Consider the following 27,559-nt stretch of genomic DNA (forward strand, 5'->3'; position numbering starts at 1 on the left):
TACGGTAATTATTTATACATTCTGAAAAGATAGGATGATACAGAAAACCAAATGAGTCAGCAGATTTCTTTCTGTGTTATCAGGTGATTTCAGTATGGCTGACAAACATATGAATTTCAGCCTTTTCTGTGATATTTGTATAGAAATGTCTTGATCAGGAATTTGTCTAATGCCACAGTACTTGGTACATAGAAATGAATGTACATTAACACAACTTCATAGGGGTGGGTGGGCCAGGGTGTGCAGTGGCCACCTCAGTAAGATCCTGGCCAATCCAATTATCTGGGATGAACTACAACACCCAATTGTGAATGCCAACATACGTAGTTCTGGTCCACATAGGCCTATGCAGGTCCAACAGTATGAATACAGTAGGCCCATTTCTGATGCGCTGCTGCCTTGACACACGCTGAAAACATACGAAACATGGTCAGACGCACTCAGATATAGTGAAATGGAACTGTGCATACTGAGTCACACGCTGCAACACTGACCGCAATGACAAATCGCCTATATTTAAAGATAATCAACTGCCTACTGCTGCCAATCGCCACATTTCTTTCTGCTACACCTTTAAGGCAATAATACATTTGACCTAGTACACTTATCAGATGGCTTTAGAAAAAAAGGTCTAATATCCCGGAAAAGAGACGGTCAAACGGGAACATAAACTTCCGCATAAAAACACAAAATATCAATAAATTGTAGGCTACATATAACGTTTCTTCTGAGATATCAGTACAATCAAGAATCAGTGTATGCTACCTCTCTCTTTATAAGAATATCGGCTTAAGAAAGGCGACAATTCATTAAAATGCACTTAGCTTTATCAAGTGCAGCAAAGACCACCGGGTGGCAGTGCAGTACAGTGCATCTTCTGTTCATTACAGGAGATAAAAATCCTAATGGCTTCCATGCGTTCCTGAAAAACTGTCATTGGAGTCTTCGGGACGGTCCAGGAGAAATATAAAATACTGCGAACAACACCATGAGCCAAATACCACTTAGAGGTATATTATATGGTTGATATCATGCAAACACATTTCCAATTTAAATGCCAATCATGATGATCACGGTGAGCGATACATATTTCCCAACCGCTCACGGGAGATAACATTATACATAGATTTATCAAGATATAGCACTTCAGTGTAATTGCGTCTGTGCGCTGTGTGAGTGCCATGTGGAATGGAGTGGTTTGACGTGCCATGGGGGTGGGCCTTTTCATAGAGTGTGCCTTAAATAAACAAAGACTTCTGATTTATCTTCAGTAAATTTTATTGTGAGCGCGCGCGCATGTGGGACGTGAACCTTAATTAAACGATTGAAACGGCTACAATAAAAATGAACTTTATGCTTCAACAATGCGCAGGCAAAAGGAAGACTTCCTCGTAAAAACGACGAACAAGCGTTTGTTTGAAAATACAGCAACTTCCTATTTCAAAGGTTCCTGTGATCAATGAGATCATCATTAAATTTGGAGCTAATTAACTAACTTCCCAATTTCGTATAATGTAAAATTTAAGCTTTTTTATTTCTCAGTGACCATCGTGATTAAATATCACGATAATAGCACTGAAATACATTGTTATTTGTTGCGCTTTTTTTGGCTTGCAATAAAAAAATACATAGTGAGGAAGTCACAAATGTACCTGTCATAACCTTTACCATTTTGTAGCGCTGACTTCATTGCAAATGCGCCTATAAAGCACACATTAAAATGCTTAGCGTTCATTTAACTTTTACAAATTACATGACTCTAAGAGGGACCACATGTACTCCATCACACTGAACATTTTACGACACATAAACACTTCCGACATGGACAAAAATCTATAGCTATGTTTAGTATAGGTTTTAGAATCGGAGGAACAATATTAATATCGATACCACCCCTGATAACGTGATTTCAAATTGTTTTATTATTAACTGACTGATTTCCTTTTAAAAACACAGTATGCTATTGATCACATGTATTTCAAGAACTGTGGTTCAAACATAAACATGATCAGATTCTATATTGTATTTTTCGTCAAATGTCCATGAACAGACAATACATTTTCTGAATTTTTAATTTCGTGTTTGCACTATGACAACATATACATTGTTAACCACAACATTCACTTTGAAACACAGACTAGCCTAAAGTCGAAAAACGCCGTAAAGCCGGAAAAACAATATTTGTTCTTTTCACACGACAGATGAAATGGTCAAATACGGAGATATTTTCAAGGTATTTATAAAATAATGTACAACTGAGAACAAGTAATATTCTACATGCCAAGCCATTTGAACGCCGCTAAAATCTAAACAAACATATAAAATGAGGCTACACATTCAAATGAGGTCGTTGACTTTTAACTAACGCTTCGATCTAAATTGTGATTTACTAAACCGTTTCCTTAGTCCTCATGTCCTCATATCCTTACATTTATTTAAACAAGAAAACAGTACACATCACTCTGGTGACTATACATCTGCAGAAAAGCGATAAAAGTTTTTTTTTTTTTTAAATATAGATTTAGAAATATCAAAATGCCAATCAATGACTTTTACATACCTCTACATCTGACACAATATCACTACAAGCTAAAGATGCCTGTGCATTGTTTTTCATAATTACAATGACAATCTAAAAATGAAAAACATTTGTGGGAAATTAATGTATTTTTATGGTTTCGAGGAAATTATATTTGAATTTGGCCTTCGCAATGAGAAGAAAAAACTAACAGGTAGCCTATCGGGCAATCTCTTTCAGTCTAATAATAATAATAATAATAATAATAATAATAATAATAATAATAATAATAATAATAAATTGATTAAACATCTCGTTCGAAAAGCTCTGGACCAATTCAAAAGTAAGCAAATAGGCAAACAAACGAACGAATATATAAATGAGAAATAAAAATAAATATACAATGTAACCATGCTACTACGCTTTACAATATTTAACATTTTGTAAATTTCCCTTTTTTTAAAAAAAAAACCTTGACAGCGGCCACCGTTTTGCGCATGGAGTCATTTTCTAACTGTGTGGGTAGAAACTGTAGTAGCCAATGTCTTTGGGGCAATTCTTCTCACATTCCCGCGGTGTTAACATTTCGCTTTTCAACGGAGACGCAGTTTCAGAAACCGGCGTGGCAGAAGGGGATATTCGCCTCCGTTTCGCCTGCTCAAAAATTCCAGAATCACTTGAATCGATCGATTTAATGGAGGAAGGCGTCTCTATCCAGCTGGACTCCGACAGGTCTTTAGGTTTGGCATCCTCGGACGCACTGAGTGGAGACCTTTCCGTTGTCATCGTGTCCCCCTCATCCACCAGGTAATTTGAGGTTCCAGTCCTGCTCCCAGCGGAATTTGTTGGCCAACAGGACAGAACTGAGCTGGATTTACTACAATACTGGGGTGGAGTGCGCGTGCCCCAGCCCGAGGGGTCGGCGTAATAACCCAGAGGTCTACCTGAACACCCCGCAGTGGGCAGTGGAAGCGCCTTGACTCCAGCAGCTGCGTAAGACAGCAGGGTGGCCGCGTTACCGGCAAAATCAGCCGCGGCAGCGGCATCGTATGCCGAGGCGGCAAAGTCCAGTCGATTGTTGGCAGGGGTGACAAACCATCGCTGCGGGGAGGCTGCTGCGGTCTCTTCGGCTTGTTGCGGGGATAGCAAGCTGTTGCTAAGTGGGACGCTGCGGTCCGTGCCAGGACCGGTCCCGGCGCCAGGGTGGAAGCGGGATTTGGCATAAGTGCTGACAAATTGGTCCTGCAGGAAAGAACCAGCCATGGCATATCTCGCACCAGGCACGATCTGAGAGCGAGGCGAGTCACCAGGCGACGGTGTCAACCGGTCAATGTCGCAGCCTGTGTAGATGCTGAAAAAAACACACAAACGCGCCAAATTATATCAACTTGCGCAATGTTCATCAAGTACATTTTACTACACGGATAGACTATGTGCCTTGTTATGTTAAGCAGATGGACCTGGCTATAGTCGAAAGGGAGGACGCACTGAGTACACCCGAGTCACAGACACTGATTTTCACTTAACGACGAGATCACAAAATATATTAATATGTTGAGGCTACAGAGGAAAATATCCAGTGAGCAAACGGGAGTGGCTGTAAAATAATGTTTCGTATGACACGCAGATTTTCCTGATTTTCATTAACAACGCTATGTGACAGCATTTTATCCAGCTGCGATTTCAAATAATTGAAAATACATATTTTATGAGTGACGACGACATACAGTAGGCTATGCGAACCAAGCGCCAAAAGGTCACGAATTCCTCTTTGTGAAAGTGAAGAGTTGAGATCCTCCAAGTTTACTTGATATGGTTATAACAATTTAGGCTACAATGGTATTTTGCCAGTGTGGTGTCAAATTCACAGATACAATATTTATAGCCGCGTGAGATATTCACTCTCTTGCTGCCATTAAAGTGCTCCATGGACGCCCGCCTAGTAACGTCATAACGTTGGAAATTGCATGTTTGGAGTATAATTAGTACATTAGGCTTGTACAACGAATTATCTATAATATTTATGTTATATATTTTTAAAATGTGTAAACACTAGGCCTATACCAAATTCTCAAACACTGAAAAGTCATGATCAGTTTTCGAGAGATGGTCCGTCGTGTAGAAAAAGAAGGGTGAATCCAATTTGACGTTTCCATTCGATAACCTGTAGCAACCAATTCCATTTTCATTTATATTTGCAACAATAAATAAACAAGACACATTTACAGTCTCCTTAACAAAAGGAATGGTGGATCTTAAAAAAATGACAACAACACTTTAGATACTATGGATGCATGCCAGTTAAAACAGATTCGCGTAATTTAGCATTTTCCTTTCCCTTTGCAGATAAGCTGCTTGCGGTATATTAATGGCAAGATGTTTACACGGAAAGCCTATTTCTGCGTATATTTTCCATCTCGGTGACAGCTAACGCTAACGTCGCGTATTTTGAAAGGCTATTTCAGAAAATATTAACTCAAAATGTATTTCAAATATGCAACTAATTTGGAGTGATGACCAACTCAGGATAACTGTAGCCAATACCAAGGATAACTTGAAAAGAGTAATGTCGAAGTGGAGCTAATGGTTAAAAAAAAATTAACGTCCTCAAATTCAAACATACAGGTGCATTTACCCCAGTATTTCAAATACATCCAAAAATGTAATTTACTTATGCTTAACAAACTTAAGGCCACAGACTCTTGATATTTGGTACATAGACCACGACAGAAAATTGATATTAAAAAAGTGGAGAGACACAGTCAATTTCCTGTACCGAAAAGTCATAAAATTCAATTAACGTTTGATTAATCTCTTAATATCAGTAAAATATCGAAAATGTGAGTCAGATTCAACAGCCTCGTATAATTTCCTCGCGGAAACAATCATTTCACAGAATTATCCTACAAAATATAATCTTAGTTTTAATTTCATTTTTGTCCAGCATGCTGGAGAGAAATCCTTTCTCATCTGGGGGCGTGTGTCCTTGTAATGACAACTAGATTCACGGCAAATATTGCCCTTGACAAATTCAATAATAGGGAAACGCTCAATATTTTGCAATTTCATTTTTTAAAGGATGTGTTTCATCAGCATATGTTGCAATGTGTAGACTGTAAATAAAATAGCAATATTTTACTCGACAGCCAGCTGTCGTTCATTTTCCGACTTCGTTAAAAATGGTAGAAATAGCCTAAACTGGATTTTCCCATAATGGTAGTGTATGACATTTCATTTAGTATATAAAATAACATATAACATTGAAAATGGTTTTTATATATATTTAGTTTCCCTAGCCTACTGTGCGTAGGCGAAACCTATGGTAATATTTGCATATTAGTATTGGAGTAAACGTAGGCCTGAAGCATAATAATACAAATTACAATAAACAAGTTAAACATTCTCATTGGATTCATGGCTAGCTAACCGCAACTGGTAGTAGGCTATCCTTACGTGTCGTAGTTGTCCCGAAACCCCTTTGCAAACGGATTGTGGTCAATTTTCAGCTGCGTAATCTGCACAAAATGAGAAACAATTTTCAATTTTAGCATGGAACCAACTACACATGACTTTCACATTTTCCCCCAGTAAACTTAATATCCATATGGAACAGTTTTCTTACATCGGTATTTTGATAAGCAGTGACTGCTATGAATTGTGTTTCTGGGAAAGTGAACGTTTGAATTCGACCGGGTTGACTGGAATCCTCGGTTCCATCCTCGTTCACTTCCACTACGTGCAGCCTGGGTTGGTATTTGTGCAGTGACTGTAACACCACCATCTGCAGGGAGAGAAAATGGAAATCGTAAACAAACAAGGGACCAATTTTAAATAGCCTAACCAAATTTATCAGATATGCTTTACGTTTCGTTTCCCCTGCGATATCGTATCAAAGTGTCAGAAAGTAGCCTATAAAAATAAACAATTCTATTTTGGAACGAGCACAACCATTTTACAAGCTTTCTGTTGAAAATGTAATGCAAAATCAAATATATCTTTTAGGAAACCGGTTATCATTATCCGCTACCATCCTTGATAGTTGTATGCTATGACCCGCCGTTGCCATTTCATTATTATATGAAAATCACTAGGAATTCGTTTAAAATTGCAATGCCAACGTCGTTAAGTCACGAGTTGTTTTTAAACGTAAAAAGATATGTATTTAATGATGACTGACCTGCCCAGTATTGTTCGACGCTCCTTTGTTATTTGTTAGCTTAAGTTTTCCAAAGGATATTTCTTGGCGCATCCAGTGCGCTCCGGTGTTCGGAGAATCTGGATGCATGTATACCCGATTCCCTGGAGAAATCGCATAAGTAAAATTAGCATAAATAAATGATCTGCAACAACATAAATAAAATGCGTTATTTACTCTAAACTTTACGGAATGCTGTAAAATAAATACGTTGTCAAAATGGATTTTATTCATTTAAAAAATATATTCGTTTTCATATTCTCTGTATGAATTTATTAACACCGAATGACCTAGGCTTTTTCAGTGCAACAGTCAATATGGCCCGCGAAGATTTCTTCGTGAATAATTCTCACCTATACATGTTCAGAGAGTGTTAATTGGAAGAACTTGCCTGTCACATTTGTGTCCGCTTTGCCACATGGAACCCATTTTCCTCCCTGAAATCTCCAGTGATTGGGGTCAGCCAGAATTACGTCCACAAAAATATTGTAATGTGCCGTCGGATCAAGACCAGAAATGTTAAAACTTAAAAATGGGAACATCCGTCTAGAAGAGAAAAGAAAAAATAATGAATAACTGTACGGCAGACCAGATCGTACAGTGTATACCCAAAAGCTAAGCACCTGTTATTTTAATCCCGAAGCCAATAAATAGGTTTTGCTTTAATTAATTGTAATAGCTAGTTAATATGCTACAATGCAGCAGACTATGTTATTTACAATAGCGTATCAAACATTAAGGTTATAAAAATTTGGCGATTGATGTGTAAGGCGCACCCATATCAAATAATACACAAATGGCGTATGATTTAGTCGAATGTATTGAAGAAGATGCTTTTTATAATACGTAATAGATATTGCACATTAGAATGAATTATTTAAATGTGCAATTTAAACAAAAATTGTTTTCGGATTTTCACTATTTTATCTCAGTTTCGGTATTCTTGGAGATGCGCATTAGCAAATACAATCAATCACGATAGCCGTTTTAACCCCTATTATGAAAAAGATAATTTATAGCTACTGAACCGAAATAAAGAAGTATTTTTTTCGAGTTCTGCTTACAGTGTTATGATGTGTACCTACCTCCCTTGTTTGGTGATTATCATTTCTGTTTGATGTCTGTGAAACTTTAGCCACAGAGCCCTGTTGCAGAGATAGACTTGAGCTTTCCCAGGCACGAGGCCGGCTTGCGCCGAGGAGAACTGATAGAAAGCGCCCCCTTGGTAAGTGTGTCCATACTGTTGTGCGTAAGGATAACCCGCGGTTGGGTAACCTTGTGGAGAGGTGTTGGTCAAGAGACTGTTGTACGCTCCATTGGTTATCACCGGGTGATGAGCCATGTAGCGGTTCGGACTCCCAATAGAAAAAGCTGGATGCGTTGGTCCATGTTGACTTGGGTAAGGAAACATGGCAGTAGGCGAAGCAGAGACTGGCTGGGCTTGGCTAGACTGAGACAGAAGGTACCTTTCTGCAGCAGATCCATCGAAATTGTGACGAATTTCAGAGACTCCGTCCAGAACAGGAGAGACTTTGCTTCTCTGGACGTCCCCTGGTGCGTCCTTGGAGTCAGGAAAATCGTCTGCCTCTAACTGATTCGTCATCCCCCTGGAAATTTTTTTCAGAGGTGAACTTCTATCCAGGTTGTCACTTAAGGCTATAATAGGATGGTCCTGCAATGCGAGCTCAGATCCGTCTGTGTTGGGATAGCCACTGCCCACATTAAGAAATTTCTTGGAGAGCATGATTGATGGCGAGATGCAATGTTCCAACTGCATAGTTCAGTTGCAAACAGCGATGCACGCAACCTTTGTGAATATCCACTCGCCTAACTTAACGCCCCACGAATCCAGCTAGAGAGAAAACGCCTTCCTATGGTTTGAGCTACTTTTTTGTTAGACGGCAAATTAACCAATTGACACTATGCTGCAATCAGGAGCGATCCGCTTTTGATCTTTCTGCCAGCAACTCTAATGAAACAACTTTTGCTATTGGTTAGCTTGTGACAGTAATTTAATTAGACAGACATTAATTAGGATAATCATCTGGGTCCTAATCGCTACGTATATAGCAAATAGCAAGAGATTCTGCCAGATGCAATACATGGTCTCTTCGTGGCCATCGATGACACTTTGGGTTGTAAATTTTTAGTCATAAAAGTGAATATAGCCGTGAGGTTATAACAATATTTTTAATTAACTCTATTTCTTTCTGTTCTGTGGGGAATGCGTTTTTTCAGGGTCCGATTTATATGAAGAAAACAGACGATGTTTACCTATTTATGTGGTAGAAGTAGCAAAGTATGTTTGCCAGTAAAACGAGAATTTATTATTAAAACATTGAAAATGACAGTCAGTGCACTTCATGCTTTAAAATGTTTGTGATATAGCGTGAAATCATTCAGTACCTATGAAGATATGTTTACTGGTCCCAGGGAAATAAATATTTAATGTTAGTAGGCTACTTAGAGGTATGAACCAGAAAGTAGTCACCTAATAGCAAATGCATTTCCAGAATAAAGAGATACAGCGATAAAGGAAACATTTTTTAAATATAAAACTAAACGAAATGTTCGTGCTTAAAACTTGAAATATTTTTATTCAAAAACTGATATTGTGGCAATTCATGCTAACCAGGATGCGTACGGTATTGTCAAGTGCTTATATGGGAGCCCTGTCTTATGCACAGCCTATATAGAATTTCCACGATTTGCCGACTAGCTACATGTCTCGTATTATGATTATCACCTAACCGGAATTTGTAATAGGCTAACTCAAATTTCTTGATATTTAATTTAGCAATAACTGTAAAAAATATATATCGAACAAAAAATTAACCATACCGCTGATGCTAATAGCCTGAAGTTACTTACAGCCTACCTATGGAAAAAAAAATCACGAAACTGATGCAAATGTTAGTGGATATCACCAACGCGCTTTAAAAAAAATAAAGTTCCATTTATTTCGAGGAGAAATCGCGCTCCCCAGTGAATTGGAAGATCGCAGCAGGATGTGGGCCAATTATTTTTCTGTGTGAGAGACTTCTTGATGTGGGGGACTGTGACAGCATCCCTTGCCAAAACCCGAACAAAAAGACTGCAGTCCAGCCAATGTCTATCAGAGTCTGATTGTCAAGTTTTGCTCCACAACATCTGGTACAATCACCTTAAAGTTTCTTTATTTATGCACAGAATTACCCCAACCTTCTAAACATTCATATACCTTCAAAACATGTGTAAAAAAGAAAAAGGGGCTCTCAAATCCTTGCCAGTTCGCTAGAAAATAAATGTGGGAAATTAATGTTTTCCGCGGTGGTGTATATTTAAGGGTAAAATATGTTGTACTCATAATAGAAATGGAATTCTACTTGAGGCCCAAAACAGTCCGAGTTTTACATAAAAACTTACCTTTTAGCTTTAGATTACCCACAATCGCTTTTTTGTGCATTGTTTGAGATAGCTATTGTATATAATTTGTAATTTTTCCAATATTATGAGCGCCATCACTGGCCATTACTTCAACACGAATCTTTAAAATTGTGTACTATCATTCACGGAGTTTATAAAACCCAGGTCAATAAATCTTGGATGTAGTTCTCGTAATTTGAGATTACGCACCTCAATTCAAACACTTTGCTCCATTCAGCCTAGCTCATCATGCATACAAATTCTCATTGAAGTAGGCCATTTTATGCGTTTTTCTACCTTTCGCATTTCAACGCGTCAACTCAGACGCATGCAAATGACAAAAATATAACATAAAAACAGGGTACAATGGCATTTCCCCACTGTTTTTATACATTTTAAATAATATTTCCGTGTCAATCAAGCTGCTTAATCACGCTGTCATTACGATCCCAGCCCTGTCAACCAATCGGATTCGATAAAAGTGATGTAATTAAATAATTGTATTTACATTATTTTAAATTAAAAAAATAAAATGTAGTTTAACGTCTATTTGGTTGAACATCAAAATTTTATACGCATTTATATCGAATGGTTTTACGTAGGATTTAACCTCCGCACCTACGACCTGCTTCCAAGCACCACTCAATGACAAGCCGGTTTTCTAACCAATCATAGCTTTTCATTAGAGTGAACGGGAAAACATAAATCACGTCAAAAAGGCCGTTTTACCACGCAGAGCTCTCAGAACTAAGGCATCAAAGCCTATGTCTTGTGACGATATTAATTAACAGTTTGTGCATGGTGATGATTGCATTGTTTATAAACTAAGCAGAGCTACAAAACATGATTGAAGCTAAAGATGGCCTCTCTGTGGGCTACAACTGAACTGGCATCAGACCGACTGTTCCTGTGTTGAATGTAAGGCAATGGGAACACAGAGCAGGTGCACTCAGGATGACAGAGTCCTAGCGCATCATGGCTGGCTGTGCATGGCTGCAGCACAATGCTGTCTAATGCTCATGTACTGTAGATGCAATAAAAGCCAACCAGTGCTGGCTGTACAAAGAACCGAACTCCTGGAGAGAAAATTAACACCTCTTCCCCAAATATGTGATGCTTCACCACTTCAATACAACATTTGCTCAAATCGTCTCTTTTTTGTGTACTTATCTGGCTTTTATTTAACATTTGTTATACAAACCAAAATATATGACAAATAAGTATCAAAAGGCAAAAAAAAAGTGAAAACAATTTCCCCTGCTCCATATCCGTCACATAAATGTATGTGCCGAAAGCACTGAAATATGATCGTGATGGGTTTCTGCTAGACAGTGGAAGCAGAGAAGTTCAACTTAGAAATACTGTGACGGAAATGCACACATTGTTGTAATTACATACGCCATATTCTGTAGAGCAGTCCAGTAATCCAAGTTCAAGTTTAAACTTTTATGCAAGTTTATTTTTATAAGAATAAAACAGACAGAATTACATAAACGATGACCCGAGGACAGACTTCACTGAAAGACCACAGTATCCAACATGGCTGCCAGGCACTGCACAATATTAGAAGTCATCAGGACGTCTACGTGCTCTTCTAAATGCCGCTTTGGATCCTGCAGGGAAGAGTTAAGAAAACAGCGTTGTGTATGCATATTAGGTTTTGTCATCAGCCATCATATAAATATATAGTACACACCGCCCATTACATCCAACCATTAATTTGCTCCGTTTGAATAAGATTTTATGTTTTTCATTTGTTAGTGGAACTGTTGAACTCAGCGCTCACTGAGAAAAGGTAGAGTTGTAAACAAAATGTCCTTGTAAAAGGACAAAGCAAATTGTGGACAGAATGAATAGAGCACATTTGCTGCGTATGCAATGGGACATGTTATATTACATTACAATCTTAACAGACACTCTTATCCTGAGCGATGTACGTGGCAGGTTGACATTTCCGAAAATTTGTGGTGAAGCCCCTGCAGATTGACCCGTGAGGAACGCCTACAGTCATACCGTGCTTCTGCACAGATAAGTGCCGCAGCCTAAAAATAACGTCCCTCCAACAAGGCGGCGACGCCCGTCCAATTACAGCCCGTCGGGTGGAGCGATGTACGCGACGCTCGCAGCGACTCACCTGTTTCCCAACATTCTTAATGGCCAGCTGTTCAGGGGTCATCTTGTCCTCCTCCTCCACAGCCTGAAACAGAGGAGCGAGACTCAGCGCAGGGCCTCGCGTCCGACTCGGGCCGAGAGCAGACCGCGCGAACGCTCCCGTCGAGCGTCAGCGACCGCCGCAGCCATGGAAACGCCAGCGGTGACGCGCGTCGGCGGCGGCGGGGGCCGCGAGCCGCTCACCTTGTTGTAGTTCTTGGCCAGCTCCAGCATCTCCTTGACGATGGTCTCGTTCAGCTTGCAGTGCTCGCTGTAGTCCTGCAGGGTCAGGCCCTCCATCCAGCTCTTCTTGTGCAGGTTCAGGAGCATCTGCGCGACGGAAACAAGCCGCCGTTGGAGCCCGAGCGAGAGAGAGAGCGCGCGCGTCCTCACGCAGCAGGAACTGCCGTCACTGGACGGCCCAGTGAAGAGCGCACCTCTGCGGTTTACAGGTTGTCTCCGCTTCGCCACGCTCATTGCATAATACCCGCCACTCAGTGACAGCAGCTCAACACGACACCAAGCCAGATTAGATCCAACCTTTTCAGAAAATTTGGAGTGACGTATTTAAAGAGTAATGCTGCCTTTCACTTTCAGTACGATGCTTGATTGTCATGTCTCTAACTGGCAAAAATCTTACACGTCAAAATAAAAGCCCTTGTTTATTTTTTCTTTTCACACAAAAGTATTGCTGTGTCTGAACAGCAATGGTTTAGTAAAGCCTGATGATTTAAAATTAATATTACACACGAACATGACAAAACAAAGAAATAAAAATAAATAAATAAATAAATAAACAAATAAAACACTTGCATTAATGGAAACTACCTTGAAGCCCTTGACATTTTACTGAATTGGCTTTTTTCAGGAACTCAATGAGGCATTTACAACCCCTTCAAAAGACACAAATATACTACCAGTACTAGTAGTATTATAGCCTTTCTAAATGTCTCATTGAGTTCCTGAAAAAAGTCAATACTACTGCTACTGCTACTACTACTACTACTACTACTAATAATAATAATAAAGACACATGCATACAAACACTTATTGATGCATTCATCTACTGGCAGGCACTTCCATCCAGAACTTATAGCAATTATGACATCATACATGAAACCCACTGCAGTAAAATCAGATGATCATGGCACCCTCATTAACACAAGCTGCATTATATAAGTCACATATATAAGTCACAGTGTTAACATGGTGCCAAATAATGAATCATACTTACTTACAGACTTACAATGACTAACAATGAACTGGAATGGAATATTATGCCATATGTCAATAATGAATAAGGATGCTTTAAATTACTCAAATATTCCATAATTCATTGCGGAATTCACAACAGTTTTGATCGAACAACGGCGATAGGAAATGCAGGAAGAATTCCAAACCTTTTGCTCCAGTTCATTCTTCCTGTAGTTTATGGTAATTGAGTAGTAATGTCTGTTCAGCCCATGAATCAAAGCCTGGAGAGAAAAAAAAAAAAAAAAAAAAACACACACACACTTCTGAGAACATGGACGAGAGCGTAAAGTGGAAGCGCTCCGCGTTTACGATAGCCGAACCGCGGTCCCGAGAACACCACTATTTCACAACAGCCGGTGACAATTTGCCGACACTGTAAAAGTCAGTTAACCTTCGGATGACTGAAAGCATTAGTACTTGCGAAAACAATGCCAGAAGGAACAACCAATTCTCACCATGGACACGTAAACATATTGCTTTTTATTTATTTATTTATTTATTTATTTATTTTTTACTCGTATTAAACTCTATTATAATAAAACTGTAAACAATGCGAGTCTTCCCCCTCCTAAATGTGTGCAGAAGGCTGTGAATCCGAGAGTTGCGTCGCTCGGGCTGTACGGAAAGGTGGAGGTGTTTGTGTTCTAATGAAGGGGCTTGCGTCTGTGAGGCTAACGAGAGAGGTCATTACGGCGATGCAATAAGGTCCAGTAATCTGTTCTCCCCGAGCGTACAAGCACGGACTTGCCTCCGCCCAATCAAGAGGCAGGACCATTTCCTCCTCATTACGGGATTATACCTCACTTTCATTTCATCGCTTTAACAAGCAAACAGGGGCTAGCCTTTTTCCTTTTAACCGCTTGTGGAACAAAAAACGTTCTGCGCTGCCTGTCCCCGTGCAGCTTTTTGTTGTTTGTGTTTTCTGCGTTAGCTGCGCTGCGCTACGGTTATTAGCCTGGTCTGAGACCTGAATCGCAGAAGAACACGTGTGGCTATCAACAGCGAGGCGGGTCCAGCCTCCGGGGAGTTAGCGCATGTGGCGGGGAGCTACAGCCCTATCAAGCTGCCCTTATAAACACGCTGTAATGACTTAATGTGGGTGCTAGGTCAATGTGCACAATTACACCACTCTAAAATATTTCCTACTTCCTAAAAAATTGAAATGTGTAAACTCGGCAATTCAATTGTTAATTTATACAAAAATCAGCGTATTATTCAGAATAGATCTTTTTTTAAATTTACACTTTAAAAAAACATTTAAGAAAGTTTGAACCATTCACAAAATGGAAGCAACGGCCTTCCATGTCCCACCCACACGTTTACCTGGATGGAGGGCTTGTTCAAATGGCCCAGGTTGGAAGTCGTCTGCCTCGGCTCGTGGCCCAAGACCATCATGTTGGCATTGATCAGCCTGAAGGCGTCGATAACGACCTGCAACGACAGGGCAAAGCGTCAGAGAGAGAGGGGGGGGGGGGGGGGGGGGAGACAGAGAGAGAGAGAGAAAGAGAAGGGGAGAGAGATGGAAAGATAGAGAGACAGAAAGAAAGAGAGAGGGTGAGAGAGGGAGTGAGAGAGGGCCACAGACTCTGCACCTGCACATCTGCCTCTGGCTGCCCGCCAGCAGTTTTCCGGTAATAATTAGAAATAAGAGAATCCTGCTGATCCTTCTGTGGAACAAACCATTACTCAGACCAGAGAGAAGAATGAAGATTTTACCATACCTCTTCATTCACTTATTAATGTACTCACTGGGGGTGGGGGTGATTAAACAGAAAGTTTTTGTGAGAAAAGGGACTCTCGCCGAACGCCGCAGACCCTTCGGAAAGGGCGACTCATCCCCCCCGCTCGCCGGGTTTGATCCGCTCGGCGGCGTGACCGCCGGCGAGCGCCTGAAAGTGAGCACCGGCGCTGGGGACTCTACCTAATGCCCGGCACTGTCACATCGATGATGCGATCGCCGCACACGAGATGACAACAAGATTAGAGCCGGCGAGGACGCCGGGCCCGAGCGCCGCCCCAGTCAGATGCTATTGCGCTTCCTGACTACGAAATAGCTTCTCTGGTGTCAGATGGATAAACACGGCCCTGTCAGAGCGCTAATATAGGCCGAGACGAGAGAGAGAGAGAGAGAGAGAGAGAGCGCGGCCAAGGTTACCCCGCCGTTCGTGACAGGTAGTGGCTTATATTACAGCCCCACTAAAAATTTCATGGAGGGGCGCATTGGAAATGGCCCTTAAGTTATTTATATGTTGTTTGCTAGATGTCGCATCGGAAACCGCGTTTAAAAAAACGAAAGGGATTCGAAAAAATTTATTTTTTTAAAATAAGCTTGAATAAAAACCTCGCGGAAAATTTTTATACATTTTGGGGGCTGTTGTGTTTATACACGCGGCGGATAAATGAGCCTAATTGTGCATGCGCTCAAATCTGTGGGCAGGAATTTAATCCAGGCTCCTGACCCCTGTGGATACTCACTGTCAGAGAGAATCAGGCTGCACTCCGGCTGACAGACGGGCCCGCGGGTCTTCAGAGAGCCGCCCGTACGGTTGTGGCTTTTAAACCCTTATTAGCTAACGCTCCACGGATCAACACCCCCGCCGTCGCCGAGAAGGATCTCCCCTTACTTATCAGCCTCGCGCCTGGTTCCACGGCCTCTCTCTCTCTCGCGCGCGCACGCGGTCGCGGTCACTCACATTGTTTCAACGCTGGGGCTCTTTGGCGGTCCTGCCTTTGAGCCGGGTAGAGAAAAAAAACGCACGCGACAAACAACGCTTTCCGCGACCCGCGCCAAGAGCCGTTCGACGAAATTCGTCGCAAACTGACAGTGCCCTACGGAGTCGGTCGTTTCGACCGTGATCGCGGTCTCTAATTTTTTCCACGGAAATGGCTCGTTCCAGACCGTTGTCCAGAATCACTGTGACAACGCAAAATTTAGGCTTTATGGTCTTTAACTCAGGAGACTTTATGGCATGGATGGAATATGGCATTTCTCAAACCGTTAATCCGCCCCAGTCTTGATGATGATGCACGCATTATTAAGAGAAAGAAAAGCAGGCGAATATTATCCTGCATCTACAAATCTGAAATGCAGCCATGAAATAATTAATAATAATTAATAATAATTAAAATCTGAAAAATACATTGATATTTTATGTGCATTATTATGGGACTCAGAAGTGGTAATTATTCATTGTGCGTTTCTCGTACGTGCATGCTCATCAACCAACATAATCCAAGCCATTACAGAACCTCACATCGCAGTGATGATTACAATGCTACTTGTGTGCCATCATATAACCGATATACAGAAGTAAGAAAAATGGCATAAATTAGCTTGATGAACAAGCATACTACATAAGGCTAACCGCACTGACAGCAATAGAAATCCAATTGTCTATGCACTCAGATATAGATATCTACTCTCTGTGGGGAAGATTTTTAATCTTGTAAATATTAATTTAAGAAAGTGTTTAAAAATGTGCAGTAATCGTTGAAAAGATGTAACAGTTTTTTTTTTTACTCACAAAAGAAGTGCTTTGTTACAGTGAGCGCACTGTATCACAACTTTGCTGTTCCTTTTAGTGGTGTGGATTTAATGCCTTGAACACTTAGCTTTTTTTGTGCCAGTTCATTTGCAGGTTAAAAACAAATACAAGGCTCTCCTAAGTGACAAAATTCAAGCAAAATACAAATTCCTATTTCTTGCACTCTTTGGTGAGTCATTCATTATTTATATTTTCCAGCATCTAATCATCTACAAAAGTTTGGTTGGGTTTCAAACTCATTGCAAGCGATTTTTTTCCCTCCCAGTGGAGCTGGCTGCCACATTAAGTAAAATTAAACTCTTGTGCCCCCTTTTTATATTAAAACTTTTTTTAAAAAATTCAATTGTGCCAACTATCAGACATCTGGTCATGTGGTGAGTGCTAAGCCTAATGTTGTGTAAGAAAAATGTAGAAACATAATACCAGCGCACAGTGCTCATATCACTGCCTACCCGAAATGAAAAGACTTCAATGCGCAATTCCGCTCAACCGCTTCATGCGTACATTCGGAATAAAATCGAACCTTAAATCCGGCTGAGCTCAAAGAAATTCGACGATAAGCGAACCTAATAGCTACAATAAAAAAAAAATGAGCCTTGGATTAAAGGGGCGAGAAAGGGTAATGTATCGAGCGAGGCAGTTAATATGAAACCTTGCTCTCGCGACAGTGGGCATCACCTGTGGCGCACAAATCAAAGGGCCTTATAACGTGTTGATCATTCTGCCACCGACTCCCCCACAGCCCGAAAACGGGCAGCCAGACTGGAGCAGGGTTTTTACACACCGCAGCGTTACAGCCGGCGGTGGTGAAACGCTGCACAGTCACAGGCGACTGCAACATTTCCACCTGGTCCTATGCCCAGAGAGACTAATTACAAACTAAGCGTAACACGGTAGAAAAACCAGCCGCATCCCGTTAGAATATGTTTTTTTTTTTTTTTTCCTTCTTCCTCTCCCTCTCCCCTCTACTGCAGCGTAGATTCGCGGACATCTCTTTTCAGACTAATCACACATTCACACCTGCACAACTATATTGTAACGGGGACTATTAAGGGCTCGGCTAAAAAAAGGGACGTGATTGTAAATAAAAGGCTTCCCACAAAAACAACGTTTTTTCCGACGGACGCGCTCGCGCGACACGTCTACGCTTCGGTTTCCTTGCGCCCGGCGAACAGCCGCGACTGACAGTCCTCAGTCTTTTTATTTAAAGGAACGGCAGCGCCGGGAGCTCGGCGTACCCGCTTAGCGCTCCGAACACGAGAGAGCGAGAGCCGCTACTAAGTCGCTACTACGTCCTCCCTCCACTGCTGCTCGGCTCGCGTCCTGGTACTGCGACAGCATTTTTGCCTGCGCTTGGCTCCCGGATCAAAACAGAAGCGCAGTGCTGGGCTCAATCTTATTTCCATGTGTTTTTCCTGCTGTCTTTTTCTCCAGACCTTTCCAACGGCGGAATCGCTCGGCCGCCCTTCCTTACTAGCGCGCGGCTAAAGGCGAGGCGCCGGGCGAACGGTCGCCGGGATCCGCGGGTTCGGAAAAGCCGCGCGGGAAAAAAAAGAAACACGACGCCGCGTCAAAAAAGCCGAACCGCGAGGCAACTCTGAATTATGTAAGACCTAGAGCACCGAACGAGGCGCCGCGAGGAGGATCGAACACGCTCTTCAGGGGGAGAAACAATGGAACTAAGTGATATGTACACATGCACTAATCACAAACGATATAAATCAGGGGGGGAAGAAAAATTCAACCGATGTAAAGCAGAAGGGAGCGGTGACACGAATCTGGGTCTTCCGCCCGTGTCTCTGACGAGTTCAGAGTCGACCGCGGTTAGCGCTCGCACGCCCCGACGTCTGCATAATGCACGCGGAGGAGCGCGCGGAAGGGTCTAGCACGCAGCGGGTCTCCGGGAGTGGGGACGCGCGGGAGCGGGCCGGCCTTTCACCGGCGCGGCGGCGTCGCCGTCGGCAGCGGCGCGGAGCTCCCCGTTCAGCCCGGGCCACGGAACGTTCTGGAAACCGGAGGTCGAGCGTTCTGCTCCCGACAGCTGTGCGACCCGCCGGGGGGAGAATTCGCACCGCGCTGCGCGGCCCGCCGCGACGACCCGAGCTTGAGGGACGCTTACGAAATATCGATAGTTTCGAAATGACGAGGAATCGCCTTTTTTGCCGTCTAACGCAGTCACGGGCCGCGTCTACGTTGAGCTCATGACCATATTTGCGCTTGGCAGCTAGTTAATGTTTATGGGTTTTAAAGTGGGGAAAAACACTGGGAATGTGGAAGCCTTTATATACAGTATTTTCCTTTTTTGTTCAGCGAATTAATCAAACCTTTTTTAAAATACAATTATGGGGTTTCGTAGCAAATGTAACATTTCATTATTAAAATAAGCAAAAAGCTGGATTGTAATGGTATTCTGTTCGATTAAATTTGCACAGCCAGTAAAGTAACGAGTGGATACAAGGCCTGACGAGCTTGCTGACTCTGATAATTTTATCTGTGAAAATAATATGTAAACATGTTACACACAGTATGTTCCATTCATAAAATTTCATTTATGGGCAAGGAACTGGGTGTTCTAGACAAGCTAATGAGTTTTAACATTTGAAAAAAAAAAAAAACTACTCATGTCCCACCATTATACAAGCTAGCAAGCTCCTAGAAATAATGTGGATACTGTCTTTTTTGTAAACCATTTAACTGTACTTTGTATTTTCTATTGTTTATGCTAGCCACAGTAACACACAGTGAAATCCTATAAATTCTGTCAAAATAAATAGATTGCAAATAATCGGCACGTGTTGTTTCTCCCATTCTTAGTAGCTTCGTTAAATCACTGAATCACTAATGAGTTCAAGGTTCTGGGTCTGCTGGAAGAAACACCAGTATTTTGCCATGGAATATCTCATAATTTCATAACCGACGTGCGAGCCTACACAATCACCTGGTGTCTTTTTTTATGAAAAATCGGCCGGCAATGACACGAGAACATTAAAAGACTCGAGTGTTAAATAATGCTGTGAAATTATACTCAGCGCAATACGACCTGTCAGATCACGAGTGAACACGTCATCGCGAGCAGGTAAAACACGCGCACGTGGTTACGCCGCGACCTCCTCTTAGCAAGCGGCATCCCCGACGCGTATTATTTTCCGTTAAAACCGCGAGGATATAATGTCAGAAATCGCAGACTGAAGAAAAGGGCTAATGTCCCGTCTTAAAAAACTTTTATCACCTGCAACTGACCTGTTATCGACTGTTTGGTTTTGTCGCTAGTCCGTTTAAATATTAAACGCGCGGGGTGACCCTCGGAGTGCAGCAGGGGTTTTGCGACCATTTTGTTACTTCTGCTGCCATGCGCTATCAGACGTCTGCAAGTGAAGAACATCAGCCACTGTCCCCCAGCAAGCCCACGGCATAAAAAATTCAGGGAAACCGTACTTTTCCGGCCATTTCTGATGAAAAGCACGCGAAAGAGAAACTGACTTATGCCAAATGAATATCTGTGAGTCGCCGTGATTGCGGGTTTTTGATGTTTGTAACGTTGAAATTATTTATAAAACATCAATTTTAGCTTAAGAAGAGCGACGCCACAAAGTGCGCGCTCTTCTCCTCTGCTCTCCTTAGAGATTTTCCACATAAAAAAAATCTCTCTCTCTCTCTGTCAGCCGTCTTCAGCACTTCTCTGCAAGAAGGTCAGAATGGCACACTGTTTCTCACACAACTCAGACACTGCTACAGCTTTGAAATCTGCATAGGAAGCTTAGGCCAAAATGAAGAAAAAGAGCATTGCAATTTCACTAGCTCCGACTTCACCATAAAATACAAGCTAATAACCACTAACGGTAATTTCATGTTGAAATCAAAATAAGCCAGCGATTTTTGAAAGCCCGCGAATATCCGAACGCGAATTTCCGCGTACGAACCGACGCGCCAGTTAAATCGATCTCATTCCGACAGTGTTGGGCGTTAATAATTCCGCAGGTAAAGATCGTAAAAAAGAACATATGGGTGACAGTTCACCAATTCGCAATTCGCGTACGTGTTGTGCTGCGAAACCGATTCCTCTCGGCGCGGTAAACAAATGCTGACATTTCGTGCCGGAAACTACACCACAATAAAGAAAGGAAATATGAAAAAAAAAATAATAATAAATAAATAAATAAATAGAGAAAACAGGCGGCTGCCATGTTACCCGATTATAATCTCAATTAAACTAGCAGGCAGCCACGGCAGGCCAACGTGCCACTCATTGAGAATGCAGTGCGAAAAAGTCGGGCCCACGGATGCTTGCTTTCGGCTCATGTTTAATTCATGGCGGGGCGACGCGCTCGGAAATCTCTCCGCTCTAACGCCGAATCCGCCGATAAGAGCCCCGACGAAACCCGAAAAAGGCGAGGAACTGCCAAATAGGGGCGTACACCCAGCGGGCAAAATGGCCGAACGAGACGAACGGGGAGGAGGGGGTGGGGATGGTGTGGGGGGGGGGGGGGGGGGGGGGGGGAAACGTCTCCCGTACGTTCCACCGCGAGTCTCGGCGGAATCGCGACATCGTTTTCCGTCAATATTTCGCGTGCGCGAAGCCTAAACGGACAAAACAAACGCCGGCGGCTCGGCAATCAAGTGCCGCACGCCTAAACTACGCCAATTTGCAATTTTCAGCCGAGAGAGCGAGCGAGAGAGAGAGAGAGGGGAAAAAAAAAAGTCATTGTTGTACATTTGGACCGGCGCGTGCCTCGAAAACGAGAGGCGCGTCTGGTTTAAGAAGCGGTCGGATAATTCCTGGGCGAAACGTGCAGGAACACACAGCTACCCCGCAGCCTTGCTCCGATACGGGGAGCTCGGAGCCAATTTCTCTTGTGTTGTGCTGCATTTCCTCTTTCCTCCTCCCCATGGCCAAGTGAAATCGAATTGCCTCTCACATTTACAGACAGCTCTGAGAAGGTGATAATAGAGCTGCTCCCTGCTGTCTGCAGGCAGGAAATAGGAAAGTGGCATATGGGGCCAGGAACCAAATACAGGAGGACATGCGACCAGGCGAAGGGGAGAAATGAAATTAAAGGTTAACAATCATTTCGGAGAAAAAAAAAAAAGGGTGGGGGTGGGGTGGGGGGGGACTCCACTCAAAAGTTGATGCAAAGTTAAACAATTTTATGCCACGCTTGTCGCCGGTTGGCGTGCATTTTCGACGAACGCACACAATGAAATGCGAAACATCCCAACGTCGCTATTGTATAAACACATCTATGTAGAGGGGAAATCAAGCATAAGGCTTTTTGGAGAAATGGCCCACAAAAAAAATTATTTAACCATCGAGTGACGTGGATACTCAAATTTTCTGACAGACACAGATACCGCCTTTGGCTTTAAACACAGAAATAATGACGAAGTTGGAACTTTCATTTATTAATTTTTTTGCCACGTAACACCTTAAGCAATTTTGCACTACGCAGCACCGAAATAAAGGCCTTTAAGACTCTGCATTAACGCGTGAGTTCGGAACACAGGCCCGAAGCCTGTATAGCTCTGTGGAGGAAGAAAGGACGGACCGGGCGAGGTTACCTTTCCCTTGACGCTCTGGATGGGGTCCACCACCACGGCGACGGCTCGCTCCGACAGCGCCTCGAAGCTCTGCTGGGTGTTGATGTCCACTCCGGACAGCCAGCAGCCGAAGCCGGGGTGGCTGTGGTACCAGCCCACCACCATCTCGGGCCTGCGAGACAAGGGGAGCGGCGGTGAATGAGAGCACCGTCAACCCGCCGCCGAACCGAGCTCGTCGCGCGCTCTGGGTTTACGAACGGAGACGTACTGTACCGCTGGCGCCGGAAGGAAAAGGCAGGGTACGAACCGTCGCGGGGCCCCCAACGAAGAAAATAGAAACGCGCATGCTGTGGTGAAAATATTAAGACGAACGGGGGGAAAAAAAAGGAGTGTTACCATTAAGGGGGGGACGTGCTTTAGCGCGGGAAAAAGCTCGATAGCACCCTGTTCCCACTCCTCGGCTCTGACGGTTTTACCCTTTCAGCACTTCAGACCGAGCACCTACCCCTTTCAATTATCAATTAATCCGGCGGCGCGGGCTAAAGCAGTCCATCAAGAGGCAATTTACCCCGCGCCGCTGAGAACTCGCTCCCCGTTCGCGTGGCGGCCGCCGCGCCCCACAATAAAGGCGGTCGGAGAGCGGGGGTGACGAGCGGCGAAAGGCTCGGAGACGGCGCGAGGAGGCGGCCGCGGAAAAACGGCGGTTTTAGCGGCCTCGAAAAGGGCCGGGAACGCGCCGCTTTCTGCCTCAGGACCCAAACCGACAAACTCCCTGTTTGGGAACGCAAAAAAATAATCACGAGACCGACGAAGTCGGGAATTTCGGATTTTACCTTCCGGTTTGCTTCAGCATGTCCAACATTTTAGCCTGGAAGACGGGGTCTACGGCCTCCACGCTGACGCCCTGTCAAAGACAGACCTCGATTACACGGTACATTTAACACGGGGATGAACGCACAAACATCTACGAACCTGTATCACATTTCCTTTCAAAAATGTCATTTATTTATTGGTCAAACTCTTTGTAACATGGAACCATGGTAAGCCTAAATGTATAACATTAAGAAGTTTATCCAAATTCAAATCACCAAACAGAAGGGAAAACATGTTAATACATTATTCTGGAATAAAAAATTGAGGCAATTACAAATTGGAGATATAGACATATTGGAGTCTGGCTTACACATTCTTTACAGTGAACTTATTTTCCCCCAAAATGTACTTGACATCTTTGAACCGCACATGCTCTCAAATGGCCATCGGTATGGATCATTTAGCAGTCACTTACTGTTCCTGACTGAGGCATAGCAAACACGTCGATCACTCGCACGGTGTAATCATCAACGAATTCACCCAACATCAGGCCCATAACTTCCATTGGTACGCCAGCACGTCCGTGTTTCAGCATCTAAACACAAGGAGCAGCCCGTGAATACAAAAACGCATTCACTTCACAACAACCGGGAGTGACAAGTGCAAACACAATTGCTACTATTATTTATTATCATAGTCACATCGTTGTCATTCAGCAGATGCTTTTATGCAGGGTGACTTAGGCCACACTGCAACTTTGAGAAATAAAAACTGACATTGTTCTCAAATATTTGAGCAACACTCGAGATTCAGAGGTTGCCGACGCGATCATGAGTTGCTCAAACGTGTTGCTGGAAGCTAAAAGACAGAGCAGTTTGAAAGAATCCGATCCTCACGACGCATTAGGTAAATAATCACAATGAGCCCCGATGCTGGGTGGCTCACTGCGATAAGCCGACGTGCGGTGGCTCGACGGTCTCGAATCCGGACTGTGCCTGTGGCCGGCGGCACCGCGGGGCAATGCGTAACTGCCGACTGCATCGCCCCGGGGTGAGGGAGGTTTCGGTCGGTCAGGGATCAGTGGCTCCCTGCTCTCTGGAGAGTGTGCGACAGTTCATTTGAAATCACAAATTATGGTGGGAATTGGACGTGTTTAGTCCCATGCTGGGCACCAATATTTCGTTAAAAAAATTATTTATATCACATTAATAGATATTTAAGACACTATTAATGTGAGTTATAGTAACAGAAAAAAATATAAGTGTAAGTGTAAAAAATGAAAAAAGTGTCAGTCCAATTTCAATAACAGCAATTTTGGTTAAAAACAGTATTTAAAAGTTGCATCAAGAAGTTGCATCAAGACATTCTTAAATAAACAGAAGAGCAAGACATCAACCTCATACACACAATATAAAAAACTCAAACTTTCTATAGGGATTTAAAAAACCTTTCTAGTACAGAAATGAAATAGTTCGTTTAACTTATGGCTCTAATTAGCGAAAGAATTTGGACACCCCTGAGGTCCCAGGCCCTTAGTGACGGACACTAACAGTACAGTTCCATGAGGTGATGAAAATTTGCAGTGCACTTAATTGCTACACAAATAACAAATGCTAGCAGCTGTATTTCCTGTGACACCAACTTATGCAAAGGGGGAATACAAGTGGTGCTCGGAACATTTGGTAGAGCACAGCAGACAAATTTAAGGCAATTACAGCAAAACTTGAAATTCTTGCAGAAAATGGTGAGCAGGATAACGAAAGCTGGCTAATGAGATAGCTGCCTGGCTCAGTTGGGCATCCACTTAGCTAGCCAGCCTTGGTACCTATACAGAGTTCAGCACTTGCTCTACTCACCAAGTCAAAAAATAAAAATTGGTAGCCAGTTAACATTTTATTACCCAGCAATGGTAGTTAATTGCTGAACACGAAATCTATCGTGAAAGAATTTCAATTAAATAAATTCTTACTTGCCAAATAGTATACATTATTACACTGTACACATACGGAAGCACTTAAAAATACTTTAAAAGTTCAGTGTAAACATGCGTCATATACTTCGAATGCGCTCAAATTTGGAAGTGTGAATATACAGTTGTATACAAAGTTTTGGTCCCCCTGATCGAAATGGTGAATATAAACTTTGATATTATGAGGTTGTTTTGCATCTATGGGTCCCAGAACTCTGGTTGAGGTCAATTAAATTATGAACTCTATGAAGTACCAAGACATTTTGCCCCTAAAACCTGGTATCTGCCCCTCCCACCCCTCACAAAACATTAAGGTTCTGGCAGGGATATCACAGTCCCCTGATTGAAAGTCTGTGGGGAGATCTCAAGCATGCAGAGCATGCAAGGACACCTAGAATATTTATGAGCGAAGATTTTCTGCAAGGAAGAGAGGGAAAATCTTCCAAAAGCTAGAACAGAGACTTAGCTGGCTACAGGAAATATTTGGAAGCTGTTATAGATCTGCCAAAGGAGGTGTTACTAAGTACGAACCGACAGGGTGCCCAAACTTTTGCACATGCCACGTTCACTTTAGCTAATTATTTTGAATCTGTAATAAATGCAGATAAATAGTAATCAGGCATTTAAATTTGCAGAAAGATGTCACGTTTAATTTTCTGTCACGTAGAGGCAGGGTCAGCTTCTGTTCATTCAGAGATTCATAGTAACATACACTTTGAGCAGGGGTGCCCACATTTTTCAATACAACTGCAAAGAACCCATTTTTCAAACATTTCCCTTTGCAAAAGTTTACTCATGAATCGACACTACAAAAAAAAAATGCTATATTTCTTCACCAAATACATGAAACCCTAACTGCCAAAAATGTTGGCCACTGCTGTGGCTATACTTTACTAATCCTTCAGTGTTGCTGAAAGTAAAATGAACTTGCAATTGAAATCAGTCTCTGAAGGGCACAACTGGATATCTGGCTAACATTAAGCATTAAATTATCTAAGTGAGAAAAGTGGCTTGATTAATTAAATGCAAATGACCATTTTATCTCATGGTATTTTGTGTCCAAATGGATATGAAATTCCATTAGATGAAAATGTTCTGCTAGCATACTGAGCAATTTCAAAATATTATCAGTCTATGTGTATGAGAGGGTTAATGAGGTGTGGACAGCATCAAAATTACACCTCTCAAGCAAATAATTTTATTACACTTTAAATAAATTTCTCAATGGCTGTAATTTCAGGGCAACAGAGGACAGGTTATTTGGGTAAAGACATTGGTGGGTCAGTTCAGTACATCTTTATTGTCCCCAGAGAGCAATTTGAGTGCAGCAAACTTAACCCAAATTTCTCTAATGGAAACCAACTGTATAAATGAGCTGCAGATATTTTCATATTTCAAGATGACAACTCCATAAATATCTCCCATGATATGAGTTTCTACTGAGCAAATCAAAGTTGGCACTCAAACCCATTGTAAATTCATAAACTTATTTTATAAATCACTAAATTACAAAGACATACTAAAAATGTTATTTTTTGCTATATTATGCATACACCAATTACAAAATATTTTTTTTATATAATATGCTTTTATATCCACCTGTATTTACATAGAGCATTTTGGTTCTCCAGTTTTCTAGGCAACATAGTGCTATTCCCCCGGTAAAGCACTGAAAAACGTCTCTTAAAGTATTAAATTTTAAAAAAATGCAAAACTTAATATTAGTTTTACATTTTGGTGGAAGATGGGCTCAAACTCATGAAGTACTGGAGATCAGACACATCTGATTGCAATAAATTGCGAAGTATTATCTGTGTCCTCATTGTGAATTATTAATAAATATAGTGGCACTAAAGTGCAACTAGCTCCTTGGTCATTTGGGGGGCGGGGGGGGTGGTTAGTCATCAAAATAACCTTGAATTTCATTGTTCAAATATTATATTACTTATTGGTTTAAAACAATAGTTGACACAAAATCAAGGCAAATACATATTTGGCCTATTATTACAGTGTACACAAAGACGTTTTTCTGAAAATTACAATAATATATACATCCACCAAAAGGCAATGGCTAGCATGGTTAGCATTAAGGTCCAAGAACAATGAGAGTCTCGGTAAACGACAGGCAGCATGCTTGAAGCAGCAAAATGCCAAAATGTCCTCTCAGAACCTTC

At 42.2% G+C, this 27,559-nt stretch overlaps 2 protein-coding genes across 2 annotated transcripts in view; both read right to left on the minus strand.

Moving 5' to 3' along the window:
* Positions 1 to 1,899: 1,899 nt before the first annotated feature.
* Positions 1,900 to 9,036, minus strand: LOC118223600 (T-box brain protein 1-like). The gene is made up of 6 exons (XM_035410338.1): positions 7,799 to 9,036; positions 7,105 to 7,259; positions 6,696 to 6,817; positions 6,141 to 6,299; positions 5,972 to 6,033; positions 1,900 to 3,869 (listed from the first exon to the last, which is right to left on the minus strand). The coding sequence occupies exons 1-6, from the start codon at positions 8,488 to 8,490 to the stop codon at positions 3,029 to 3,031; spliced, it is 2,031 nt and encodes a 676-aa protein (XP_035266229.1). The 5' UTR covers positions 8,491 to 9,036; the 3' UTR covers positions 1,900 to 3,028.
* A 2,236-nt stretch (positions 9,037 to 11,272) lies between these two features.
* Positions 11,273 to 27,559, minus strand: part of psmd14 (proteasome 26S subunit, non-ATPase 14) — a 31,448-nt gene continuing 15,161 nt past the window's right edge. The window contains exons 4-11 of the mRNA XM_035410339.1: positions 23,892 to 24,011; positions 23,437 to 23,507; positions 22,625 to 22,775; positions 14,847 to 14,954; positions 13,670 to 13,744; positions 12,474 to 12,599; positions 12,253 to 12,315; positions 11,273 to 11,731 (exon numbers count right to left, since the gene is read on the minus strand). Coding sequence (XP_035266230.1) covers positions 11,633 to 11,731; positions 12,253 to 12,315; positions 12,474 to 12,599; positions 13,670 to 13,744; positions 14,847 to 14,954; positions 22,625 to 22,775; positions 23,437 to 23,507; positions 23,892 to 24,011 — 813 coding nt within the window. The 3' untranslated portion in view covers positions 11,273 to 11,632. The remainder of the gene's footprint in view (positions 11,732 to 12,252; positions 12,316 to 12,473; positions 12,600 to 13,669; positions 13,745 to 14,846; positions 14,955 to 22,624; positions 22,776 to 23,436; positions 23,508 to 23,891; positions 24,012 to 27,559) is intronic.

The sequence above is a fragment of the Anguilla anguilla genome, chromosome 3 (genome assembly GCF_013347855.1).
Source record: "Anguilla anguilla isolate fAngAng1 chromosome 3, fAngAng1.pri, whole genome shotgun sequence".
In the NCBI taxonomy this organism is placed as follows: Eukaryota; Metazoa; Chordata; class Actinopteri; order Anguilliformes; family Anguillidae; genus Anguilla; species Anguilla anguilla.